At 49.3% G+C, this 13,302-nt stretch overlaps 1 protein-coding gene across 1 annotated transcript in view; it reads left to right on the forward strand.

Annotated features, from left to right (window-relative positions):
* Nucleotides 1-1,000: 1,000 nt before the first annotated feature.
* Nucleotides 1,001-13,302, forward strand: part of LOC138977318 (tetratricopeptide repeat protein 28-like) — a gene marked incomplete at its 5' end in the record, with an annotated part of 28,023 nt that continues 15,721 nt past the window's right edge. The window contains 9 exons of the mRNA XM_070350217.1: nt 1,001-1,184; nt 4,512-4,784; nt 5,844-7,219; nt 7,700-8,630; nt 9,236-9,376; nt 9,949-10,226; nt 10,625-10,877; nt 11,349-11,523; nt 12,256-12,499. Coding sequence (XP_070206318.1) covers nt 1,001-1,184; nt 4,512-4,784; nt 5,844-7,219; nt 7,700-8,630; nt 9,236-9,376; nt 9,949-10,226; nt 10,625-10,877; nt 11,349-11,523; nt 12,256-12,499 — 3,855 coding nt within the window. The remainder of the gene's footprint in view (nt 1,185-4,511; nt 4,785-5,843; nt 7,220-7,699; nt 8,631-9,235; nt 9,377-9,948; nt 10,227-10,624; nt 10,878-11,348; nt 11,524-12,255; nt 12,500-13,302) is intronic.

Genomic DNA, 13,302 nt, shown 5'->3' on the forward strand with positions numbered 1-13,302 from the left:
ATTGTGGTGGATGTGCTCAGTAGTTTGGACGAACCAGAAATGTAACGATTGTGGTGGATGTGCTCAGTAGTTTGGACGAACCAGAAATGTAACGATTGTGGAGTGTGTTAGCTGTGTGCCTCTCTACAAAAAAATGCTAAGGTGTGACCATTGAACCAGAGATATAAAGCGTTTAAAACGTATTGTTTGTTTGTGTTTTTTGTGTGTGTGTATGTTGAGGGTGGTTATTAAAGATTGGTTGGTTGGTTGGTTTCCTTGTTTTGGGGGGGAGATTTTTTAGGGGTTGGAGGGGTCCTTTTGTTTTGTCTCCTTGTTTTTGGGATCTATTCTTTATCCTTGACTGTATAAAAGCTGTATCTCTTATCACAAAAAAAGGCAGCGCGGAATCAATTATCCATTGGTTGGTTTAAGAAGAATAAGAATAAGAATAAGAATACTTTATTATCTCACAGAGAAATTCAGGCGTGGTACATAACAATAATACAAACAGGACATTGTTTTTACATAAGACATATAGCACTATATAACAGGGCAGGTTATAAACACACCTCCCACATACCTCTCTGGCCATTCCTTGCATTGTGCTTACGCATTCAGTCATGAACACATCCATGTCTCACTTACACATCGCACACATGGACATTCTTATACGCTCAACTTACCCATTCACACATGGACATTCGACCACGCTCCACTTACACCTTCTTATACGCTCCACTTACACATTCACACATGGGCATTCTTATATGCTCCACTTACACATTCCCACATGGACATTCGACTACGCCCACTTACACATTCCCACATGGACATCTTTAAAGCACTGCGCTTACATATTCTCGCACACCTACGCGTATAACGGACTATGGCTAAACATCATTGCAAAAAAATCATAGCATACAATATATCACAGAAAATATACGGACGTACATGTATTAGTTTATGCTTTTTATTTGTATGTGCCTTTTCGTACCATGTCATTATCACGTAACGTTGTAAACGACAGCTAGCTGACCAAGATGCCTATGTGTTTCAGGCCTACCTGAGGGAGGGGGTGGCGCTGCAACAGCTCGGCCACCATGGAGACGCTTTGGCTGCATTCGCTTCCGGTCTTGCGCAGGAACCAGCCAATGCCCACCTGCTGTCCGGACTCACAGACACCGCCCTCAAGTCGCCGCTCAAAGGTACGTACACACTCACACATACACTGACACCAGGTGTCAGTACACACTCACAAACACACTGACATCAGGTGTCAGTACACGCTCACAAACACACTGACATCAGGGTTCAGTACGCACTCACAAACACACTGACATCAGAGGTACGTACACACCCACAAACACACTGACATCATAGGTACGTACACACTCACAAACACACTGACATCAGGGTTCAGTACGCACTCACAAACACACTGACATCAGAGGTACGTACACACCCACAAACACACTGACATCAGAGGTACGTACACGCTCACAAACACACTGACATCAGGGTTCAGTACGCACTCACAAACACACTGACATCAGAGGTACGTACACACCCACAAACAGGGGCCATGACGTTCACAAAAACGTTGAACATCACTTGCATGAATGAGTGTGTTCCGACTACAGTCCCAAGAACACTGCATTTCAGTATCCCAACCATGCATTCTCAGTTCTCTGAGGGAAGAAAGAAGGCTGGTGGCTCCCGATAGATGTTGAAATAGGAGACGTCCATAGCGTAGTGGAATCGAAATATTTAACTTCACTGTTTACACAAAAGGGCCTGTATCTTAACAAACGCACAATGACCGTTACAAGCATGACGAGCTCGCGATGGTCCACTGACGGGTACACACGCACGTGTAGGAAACGTGTATCTTGAGACACCTGGGGATGGACTTAACAGTACTCACTCATTCCACAACATGACCCCCACTTGCCCCCTTACTGCTTTATTGGACCTCCTCTCCCACACACACACACACGCAAGTACGCACGCACGTACACACACACACACACACACGCACGCACGCACACACGCACACACACACACACACACGCACACACACGCGCGCGCGCATACACACACTCTCACACATGCACACACACAGACACACACACACACTCACACACACACACACACACACACTCCTCCCTTCCCCATGTAGGTACACTCAAATACGCTAAGCACGTGCACACACCGCTCACCCCCCGGTCCTGTTGACCGACACCTCGATACAAGGGGAGGTCAGCTGACGAAAGCTATGTGACCGCGAGTTCCGAGGAAGTCGTTCGAGGCGTTGTGGGCTGGTCGAGGCGTTGTGGGCTGGTCGAGGCGTTGTGGGCTTGCTGTTCTCAACGCAACTTGCTTTCTCCCACTTATGCGGAGTTAGGTCAGAAATGCACGCGGAGAAAAATCGAAACAGGGACGTTGACTTACTCCGTCACACATACACGCACACACACACATACACACACACACACACACACACACTAACGCATGCGCACGAGTGAACAGGGCAGGTTTTCTCAAGAAAGATCGAAACCTTAAGAAAAAAATATAAAAAAACTCCAAATCTTAAACACATTTAAAAGTTCAGCCTACTTGCAACAGCGGCCCCGGTTTAGTGGCACTATGATCCCCCACCCCACCCCTACCTCAGCACTAGTAGCAGCTTTCTCCTTGCTGTGATCGTGGTGTTAGAAGTTTCAGGCGCAGGGGGAGGCTGGGAACAAACCGCGATGGGGGTAGGGCGGGGGGGGGGGGGGGGGGAGAGGTATGTTGATAAGCCGTGCGCTGTGTGTTCTACCTGCTCTACCTGCCCCCCTGCTGGGCGACTCGCACACCCGGACAAACGCTGGACCTCGCGGTCAGTGCAGGCCCGTCATACCTGCTGCCGTCACGACACACCTGTGGCTTGCAAACCATGTCATGCTGCATTATGTACCTCTCTCCGCCTCCTTCCCACTTCTGCTGGCCTAGTTAGTAATTCACCATTTGGCCAATGGTGACACTGACATCGTTAAATGAAATGATTAAATTGAGAAGTGTTTTGGAATTTAGTCGGTGCGAGGCTGCGCTAAATCCTGTCATGGGAGCAGAACTCGTTGCCATGCTTACACTGTTGTTCTCAACTTCCATTTTCCACCTCCCCTCCTTCGTGCTGGTGCTTCGACAATAACGACAACAACAACGTTAAAAAAACAAAGGATTTCTGTACTCACCGATTCCCAGGAACTCTCATGTCAAATTTCATAAAGATCGGTTCAGTAGTTTGGTCTGAATCGCTCTACACACACACACACGCACAGACAGACAGACAGACAGACAGACACACACACACACACACACACACACACACACACACACACACACACACACACACACACATACACCACGACCCTCGTCTCGATTCCCCCTCTATGTTAAAACATTTAGTCAAAACTTGACCACAAAATCGCATCGAACCCATTTGTAAGCAAACAAACAAACATCACAAGCAACAACAAAAAGTTTAAAAAAAACTTGACTAAATGTAAAAAGGAAGGAACTCCAACAACAACAACAGTAACAGCAGCAGCAGCAACAACAACAGTAACAGTAACAGCAGCAACAACAACAACTACAACAACAACAACAACAGTAACAGTAACAGTAGCAGCAACAACAACAACAACAACAACTACTACAACTACAACAACTACAACAACAACAACAACAACAACAACCCACCCAACCACAAACCAACAAACAAATACCCAGTTACTACACAATTACTACACAGTTACTACAATTCTAAAATCGTGTACAAATGATTATAACTAGCTTCTGTTTCTTGCAATTTCGTGTACATGAACACCTGATTTGGACAAAAGAGAATGTGACATGCATCAAATTACACCCGTGTCATGTTGCTCCTGCAACGGAACAGAGCATTACTTCCACTTCATATTTTCAGTAACGGTTCTTTTATTAGGACGCACAGTAAATCGCAGCTTTTGTTGCTTTTGTTACAAAGAAATCTTCATGTATGTTTGTATATCTGTCTGTCTACCTTTTCCTCTCTCTCTGTCTTACTCAATCTCTCTTCTTTTTTTTGTGACTCTGTCTTTCTCTCTCTCTGTCTCTCTCTGTCTCTCTCTCTCCCTCTCTCTCTTTCTCTCTCTCTCTCTCTCTCTCTCTCTTTCTTTCTCTCTCTCTCTCTCTCTCGCTCTCTCTCTCTCTCTCTCTCCCCTCTCTTTCTCTCTCTCCCCCCCAAAAAAGTATACCAATGCTTATTCTGTTACCCTCGTAAAATAAAGAATTGTCATTGTCATTGTCTCTCTCTCTCTCTCTCTCTCTCTCTCTCTCTCTCTCTCTCTCTCTCTCTCTCTCTCTCTCTCTCTCTCTCTCTCCCCTCTCCCCCTCTCCCCCCTCCCTCCTTCCCTCCTCCCAGCCCCCACCCCTCTAGACGTTTGTGAACTGTGCCACTGTACACCAGTACTTTGTCCTGAACCTCCCACCTCCCTGCCTGTCCTCAGACAAGTTCCAGGCGACGTTCCAGCAGCTGGAGAAGCTGCGCCTGGGCCGATCTCCCTTCGTGCTGCTGGCGGTGGTGGGGCAGGAGCTGCTGGGGGCGTCACACTACACGGCTGCCGTCGTGGTGCTGGAGGCCGCGCTGCAGGTCGGCACGTGTAGCCTCAAGCTTCGCGGCTCTGTCTTCTCCGCCCTGTCCAGCGCGCACTGGGGGCTGGGTAACCTGGACAAGGCCATCTACCACATGCAGCAAGACCTCGCTGTGGCCAAGTCGCTAGGTGAGTTGTCTGCCAAATGTTGGTTGGTTCGGAATGAACACTGCTTTGGTTAGATAGAAAGCTGGGTGAAATAGAGGGAACGTTGATTTTGCTTAGATAGAAAGTTGGATGAAATAGAGGGAACGTTGATTTTAGTTAGAAAGTTGGGTTAAATAGAGGGAACACTGATTGTGGTTACAGAGAGCCCTATGTAAAAGAATGATGAAAAGTTTGTGTTTCGCTCAAGATATATCCTGTTTAACTATGTGTTGCATGGGAAGACATTCTAGATGATGGAAGGATAAGAAAAATGAAGGTCTGGACACAGGGAGGCCCGGATATAAGAGTGAAGGAAAGTGTGGGTCTGGACACAGGGAGGCCCGGATATAAGAGTGAAGGAAAGTGTGGGTCTGGACACAGGGAGGCCCGGATATAAGAGTGAAGGAAAGTGTGGGTCTGGACACAGGGAGGCCCGGATATAAGAGTGAAGGAAAGTGTGGGTCTGGACACAGGGAGGCCCGGATATAAGAGTGAAGGAAAGTGTGGGTCTGGACACAGGGAGTCCCGGATATAAGAGTGAAGGAAAGTGTGGGTCTGGACACAGGGAGGCCCGGATAATGAGAGTGAAGGAAAGTGTGGGTTGGGATGAAGGGAGCTCCTTGTAAAAGGGGACTAAAAAGACTTTGACTGGAATGAAGAGATCTCAATTTTAAATGAGGAGTTAAACTGTAAAATAAAGCTCGATTCCATACTTGTGAGCTTCCGTGTGTGATCTGTCCCTGCACCTGGTGTATAACTTACTTCGACCATCAAATGTGAACACATTGCCAGCACCATCGATTGCCTGTTCTTTGTGAAACACAGTGCAGTGGATCCCCCGGTTTCAGATCCACCATTTTACACTCTCTTTGCAGACCCGAGTTGTTCACATGTTGTGTTTATAACCTGTGTAAATGTACCCCCATTGTAAGACTGATTCCTTTTGAAGAAGTGATTTTCTCAGGATTTTGGAGGCCTAAAAGAGAGGTGCCACTGTGGTTTATTTTTTCAAGATTGAATAGAACCCATGTGACGTTGCAGGTGACCAGGAGGGCGAGTGCCGTGCCTATGGCAACCTGGGGTCAGCCTTCTTCTCCAAGGGTCAGTACAAGGAGTCGCTGACCCACCACCGCTTCCAGCTGGTGCTCGCCATGCGACTGCGACACCGGGGCACCGCCGCCTTCGCCCTCAGCAGTCTGGGCCACGTCTACACCGCCATCGGCGACTACCCCAACGCCCTGGCCTCTCACAAACAGTGCGTCCTGCTGCTCAAACAGAGTGACGATAAACTGAGCGAGGCCAGGGAGATCGGCAACGTGGGTGCTGTGTACTTAGCTATGGGGAACTTTCCCAGTGCTGTAGAGTGCCACCAAGAACATCTCAAGATGGCGCGGGCTTTGAGGTCTTCCGTGGAGGAGGCTCGAGCCTACAGCAATCTGGGCAGCGCCCACCACTACAGGCGGGACTACGAGAAGGCCCTGAGCTACCACCAGGAGGTGCTTAAGATCGCCGAGCAGCGCAACGACAAGACGTTGGAGGCGCGGGCCTACGCGGGTCTGGGTCACGCGGCTCGGTGTGCGTCCAACCTGCCCCAGGCCAAGTCCTACCACGAGAAGCAGCTGGACAACGCGCTGACCACCAGGGACCGGGTGGCCGAGGGCAGGGCCTGCGCCAACCTGGGTATCATCTTCCACGGGCTGGGCGAGCACGAGGCAGCGCTCAAGCTGCACCAGAAGCACGTGGAGATCGCGAGGACGCTGGGGGACAAGGCGAGCCAGGGCAGAGCGTGCGGCAACATGGGCAACGCGAACAGCGCTCTCGGGAAGCACGAGCAGGCCGTCAAGCTGCACAAGCAGGCGCTCAACATCGCCGTAGAGGTCAACGACTGTCACTCGCAGGGGTCAACGCACGGCAACCTGGCCGTGGCCTACCAGGCGCTGGGTCTCTATGACAACGCCATGCAGCACTACGTCTCCCACCTGAACATCTCGCGCGAGTTAAAAGACATGGCCAGTGAGGCTCGCGCGCTGTGTAACCTTGGTAACTTCCACTGTGCTAGGGGGGACTACTCTCACGCCGTGCCCTTCTACGAGCAGTACCTAGTTTTGTCCAAAGAGCTGAAAGACTCTGAAGGGGAGAGCAAGGCGTGTTTCAACCTAGGCTACTCGCACTTCAATCTCACTCACTTCTCCGAGGCTGTGCATTATTACGAACAAGACCTGGCGCTGGCTAGAGAGCGCAAGGACCGCCTGGCACTGGCCAGAGCCTACTGCAACCTGGGACTGGCTCGCAAGTCTCTGGGCCAGCTGGACGAGGCGCTAGAGTGTCAGAAGAAGTGTCTCCGACTCATGGAGGCGCTGAAAAACTCTGCCGGAAAGTTCCGTGCCCTTGGGAACATTGGGGACCTCATGCTCAAGGTAGGCCTTTTATCCTCATGCTTCTTTTCTTTGAGTTTTGACCAACTGGGTACATTTGCAATTGCTGCGGTAGTGAACTTGTTGTTCTTTCTATTTTAGTGCTCATTGCCTTGTTTGTCCTAGATGCCGCTATTGGTGTGCTGTTAAGTTTCACGTTGCCTTTCAAAAAGAAATTGACTCAGGGACAATAGAGTGCGGCAAATGTTCACTCCTCGGGCCTCTTGACTTTCGCTACAGTAATATTAGAGTGTGCAAAACGATTTGTCCACCATCATGTTTATTTGTTTCTGGTTTTGTCTGGATGCTCTAATATAAGCATTATGCTTGAGTTCCGTTCCTCAATGCCCAATAGTGTACATATGTCACGACATTAATATTGAATAACATTTTGTTTAAACCAAATGGTTTGTTTCCATCCTGATTTGCGGGTGCTTATTTGAAAGTTTTTCCAATCAAAATGTGTGTATGTCTTGCGTTTAGATGGGGGACACAGCAGAGGCCGTGAAGATCTACACACAGCAGGTGACACTAGCCCGCCAGGTGGACAACCAGGACTTCCTGGCCACAGCTCGCGGCGCTCTAGGCCACGCCCACCGCCTCCTCGGTCAGTACGACCGCGCGCTGGCCTGTCACACACAGGAGCTGACCATCCGCCAGGAGGCCGGGGACCTGAGGGGCGAGTGTTGCGCTCACGGTCACCTAGGCAACGTGCACACCTCCATGGGCAACTTCCTGTCGGCCTTGAAGTGCTACCAGGAGATGCTGGAGAGGAGCCGGGAGCTGGGCTCTCACTCGCTTGAGGGCGGAGCGTGCGGCAACCTGGGCATCACCAAGATGAACCTGGGCCAGCTGGAGGACGCTATCGGATTCTTCGAGCAGCAGCTGGCCATGCTGGAGCAACAGACAGGGCCGGCCACCCTACAGGAGAAAGCGCGCGCCTTCAGCAACCTGGGCGACTGCTACGAGGCGCTGGGAGACTTCGAGGAGGCTATCAAGTGGCACGAGCAGTGTCTCATCATCGCGCAGCAGCTGGGCAATCTGGCCAATCAGGACAAGGCTTACAGGGGGCTGGGTAACGCCCACAAGGCTGTGGGCAACCTGCAGCAAGCCCTGGTGTGCTTCGAGAAGCGGCTGTACGTGGCGCACCAGCTGCACAGCAACACGGCCAAGGCCTCGGCGTACGGCGAGCTGGGATGTCTGCACAGTCTACTGGGGAACTTCGAGCAGGCCGTGTCCTGCCTGGAGCAGCAGCTGGGCATATCACGTGACATGGGCGACAGGGAGTGCGAGAGCGACGCGGCGTGCGGGCTGGGAGGCGTGTACCAGCAGATGGGAGAGTCAGAGACGGCGCTCAAGTACCACAGCATGGACTTGGAGATCGCCGAGAACATCCACAGCACCGTCAGGCAGTGTGAGTACACCGTGGTTACATTTACTGTCAAACTGTGATGGTAGACGTATTAGCACCGTCTGGCAGTGTTAGTTCACTGTATTTTCATTGACTGTAGAAATGTGATGGTAGATGTATCAGTACAAATGTGTTAAATGAGATTGCCTTTATTACGCTGACATAGCAAATGTGAAAGTATGTCGTTGCAATCAGTATTTTTTTTCTCAATTCTTTATTTGTCTGACGTAGCAACTAGCCATCACTTCAGTGCCAGTGTGAATCCAATCTCTGTATTGTTCATACCATATGCTTGTTACGTTTTCAGGCTTTCATGTTCATGCGCATGATAGCTAATTGCTTTGAAGCCCCCCCCCCCCCCCCCCTTGAGCTAAAATATAAGCCTTTCTGTTTGTAATAGTATTCTCGAATATCTTTTTGACTGTGTTCACTGTCCTGCCAGTTCTACATACATTATGTTTAACTGTTAGTGAATGAGTTTTGTTTTGTGTTTTAAACCGCCTGACACTGCCAGGCAATTGTTCTTGTTTCTATATGGACAGTAAAATGTGGGCTGAAATAAAGTGTGCAACTTTGTCTAAGTGACGTGTGATGTGTTGGTTGTTCAGGCCGTGCCTATGGCAACCTGGGCCTGTCCCACGAGTCGCTTGGGAACTACGAAGAGGCCGTCAAGTACCAGGAGCAGCACCTCAGCATCGCTGCCGAGATGAACGACAAGGTCGCCAAGACTCTCGCCTACAGTAGTCTCGGTCAGTATTCGTTTAGTTTTTACAGCCTACAGGGCGATAAAGCGCACTAGACGCACCCGCCGTTTTTAGAGAGAAAAACAATGTTGTATTTACTTTAAAAGTCTTGGTTGGAGCATTGAAGTTTTTTGCTGAACAGCCCTGTAAACTGGAAGAGGAAATGCAAAATCTGTATGATGACTACTCTTTGTAGTTTCATTTCAACTGTTCCAATTGTTGCATACATTCTTAATCTTACATAATTATACAAAATAACAAGTGCATGACTGTTTCCTTTCTTTCTCAGAGATCTTTGTAAAGCAGCCAGCACAATGAACTTGTCGCATTGCAGACATCAATTAGACTTGATGTGTAATGGCACTTTCCTCCCCTGGCCTTGGAACATCTTTGCATTTATAAACTTTTCGTCTCCAATACCTATTCCTGATATGTGCCATTGTTTTCAAATAAAATTTGCTCAAATGAATTAAAATTCTAATATCAAAGGTCTCCAAAGGGTGTGATGCTACTTTAGGCTCTGAGACGACACATAGAAGCGTTGACAGTAAAATAAATCCAGCCGACACTCTGTTCAGGTCGTGTCCACCACGCGCTGGGACGTCACACGCAGGCCGTGCAGTACCTCCAGCAGGGGCTCGCCATCGCCGAACAACAACGACGACGGGAGGACGAGGCCAAGATCAGACACCGACTGGGACTGGCGCTGCTCGGCTGCGGGCAGCTGGAAGACTGCCAGCGTCAGCTGAACGTGGCTGCCGACCTGTTTGAGACGATCCGACGAGAGTCGCAGTGTTCCTCTGACTACAAGCTGTCGCTGTTCGATCTGCAGACTGCTTGCTACCAGGCCTTGCAGGTGGGTCGTGGTTCCTGTTGTTGTTGTTGTTGTTGTTGTTTTGTTGTTGTTGTTGTTGTTGTTGTTGTTGTTGTTGTTGTTGTTGTTGTTGTTGTTGTTGTTGTTGTTGTTCCTCACACTGCAAGCTGTCCCAATTGCCTACATAGAGCATGCTGTGGGATGGTGGTGATGATGATGATGATGATGATGATGATGATGATGATGATGATGATGATGATGATGATAATGATGATGATTTTGATTTGCACACCAAAGGATATATATTTTACGTGAATCAGATATCCAAGTGTTGTTTTTTGCCTCGAGCTCTGTCTCCTTATTAAAACGCTGTCCTACAGTAGAGTACCCCGCATGCAGGCATGAAATGAACTCTAAGACACTTCCTTCTTCTCTCGCAGCGAGTACTGGTGAGCCTGGGTCGCCACGAGGAGGCGCTGGTGGTTGCGGAGCGTGCGTGTACCCGCGCCTTCATCGACCTGCTGCTGGAGCGGCAGGCAGGGTCGGCTGGTCTGTTCAACGGCACCACCATGGACCTGACCCCCGTCACCATCGAGCAGATGACCGGCACTGTGTCCAGGCAGGGGGCGCTCGTCTTGTGCTTCTCCGTGGCCGCCGGCAGTCTCTACAGCTGGCTGCTGACTCCGACTGGAGGTGAGTTTGTGTGTGTGTGTGTGTGTGTGTGTGTGTGTGTGTGTGTGTGTGTGTGTGTGTGTGTGTGTGTGTGTGTGTGTGTGTGTGTGTGTGTGCCTCTTGTCTCAGGGAGCTGCTACAATATCTTTTGTATCGGAAACCTGACCTGACCTCTTCCACATGAATAGTATGACTGAGTAAATCCAAAAGAAGCAGCACTGTTACACCAACAACAAAACACTCAAGCCCGGCCCCAAAGCAAACGTCTCGTTTTGACGGGGTTGCTCTTGTGCACACGTTACAAGTTGTAAAGAAATCATATCTTCACTCAGTCACATCAAAAATAGGCGGAGACATGGTTGGCGCAAGCAGTCAGGTTGTGTTGCTGCTGTCACCGGGTTGCGCTGTGTGAACGCATAACGACAGATGCCATTGTTCTGAGGCTGTAAGAATCCTACTACATGTATTCAACATCATGCATCACTGTCTCAGGTGTGGTCAAATTCCACGAGCTGAGTCTGAGCGAGCTGGACAGTGACCACGACGGGGCGGACAACCAGTCCCTGCTCAGCTTCTCCTCTACGTCCATCCTTGACCAGTGCGTAGGACAGGTGCGAGAGGCCATGGGCATCGAGAGTCACATCGCCACCACCAGCACTGGGCTCAGGTCAGACATTTATTTATTGATCGAGATTTATCGACGAATTTTAGATAAGTTCATTATTAGTATCGGAAGTGTTCGTCTGTCTACTTAAAAGACAACTGGGTCGACGTACTGTAAATGTAACGGGTTTTTTTGCCAATAAATAAACGGTCCAATAACCATAAATTCTTGGTTTGTTTAGTATTGATCTCCGTTGAATGCTCCCTCCATGACCTGGTGTAGAATGTGTTGTTTAAGAGTACTCTGTCAATGTGTTGTTTAAGAGTACTCTGTCAATGTGTTGTTTAAGAGTACTCTGTCAATATGTTGTTTAAGAGTACTCTGTCAATGTGTTGTTTAAGAGTACTCTGTCAATGTGTTGTTTAAGAGTACTCTGTCAATGTGTTGTTTAAGAGTACTCTGTCAATGTGTTGTTTAAGAGTACTCTGTCAATGTGCACTCGGATATTATGGCTGTTAGGCTTGTTCTTCTTCTGTTCTGAAAGGATTCTTCAAAAGTGCTAAAATCTGTGTGGACTTGAACGGACAGAAGAAAAGAATAAGTTATACGACATATTTCGTAAAGATTATTTGGTGACACGTCGTTCGGGTGATCAGGGGCAGTAGGTAGTGTAAAGAGACATTGTCTCATGCTACATCCATTTCCCCAACCATGCATACATTGTCCAGTAAAGTCTACGTTCTGACACCACTCAAGCCAACCCCTTGACGACTGTATCTATTTCCATGACAACAGGTCAGGCCGACTGACCATGCCGGACACGAGTGACGCAGAGAGCGAGGCGGACAGCGAGACGTTCCAACAGCAGCTGGAGGAGCTAGGGGGCAGACTGAACGTGGAGAGCGACAGGACGGGCTTCCTGGCCATGATCAACAGGACCCACACGTTCAACAGCAGTGCCGTCAGTCTCGGCTCCATACTGTCCCTGCCGGCCAGCTCTACTGGGGCTCTGACGCCGCAACGGTCGGCCAGCTTCAAGGTTAGTGTTCGCTTAAATGCCCTTTGAAGCTTTCTGGAAATTGTGTTGCTTAGATACTAATTGGTTTTTCTTTGCCTTGATTGTCTTCTGGCTGCCCTACTTTTCATAAGAAATAGGATCGACCAAGACAATTTTCATTAAGTCGGAAATCATTTGTCAATTCTTTCAGTTAGTCGCTTCGTTTTTGTCTTTGTCTTGATTGTTTTCATGCTGCCCTACTTTTAGTTTGTTTGTTTGTTTGCTTAACGCCCAGCCGACCACGAAGGGCCATATCAGGGCGGTGCTGCTTTGACATTTAACGTGCGCCACACGCCAGACGCCAGGCGGAGCAGCCGCTAGATTGCCAATTTTAAAGTCATAGGTATGACCCGGCCGGGGTTCGAACCCACGACCTCCCGATCACGGGGCGGACGCCTTACCACTAGGCCAACCGTGCCGGTCCAACTTTTAGTAAAACACCACACACCGGACCAACCAGTCCTAGCACTAACCCCATAATGCCAGACGCCAGGCGGAGCAGCCACTAGATTGCCAATTTTAAAGTCTTAGGTATGACCCGGCCGGGGTTCGAACCCACGACCTCCCGATCACGGGGCGGACGCCTTACCACTAGGCCAACCGTGCCGGTCCAACTTTTAGTAAAACACCACAACTTTCGATAAAAAAATAGGTTCGAACACGAAAACTTTGATTAAGTCGGATATCGTTTGTCGTCCCTTGCAGTTAGTTGCTTCTTCCGCCACTCCTTTGATTTAACATATGAATGTCTCCGCAGTCGGCATGAATGGAGGCGAACCCCCTTC

Source organism: Littorina saxatilis, linkage group LG9 (assembly GCF_037325665.1).
Source record: "Littorina saxatilis isolate snail1 linkage group LG9, US_GU_Lsax_2.0, whole genome shotgun sequence".
Classification (NCBI taxonomy): Eukaryota; Metazoa; Mollusca; class Gastropoda; order Littorinimorpha; family Littorinidae; genus Littorina; species Littorina saxatilis.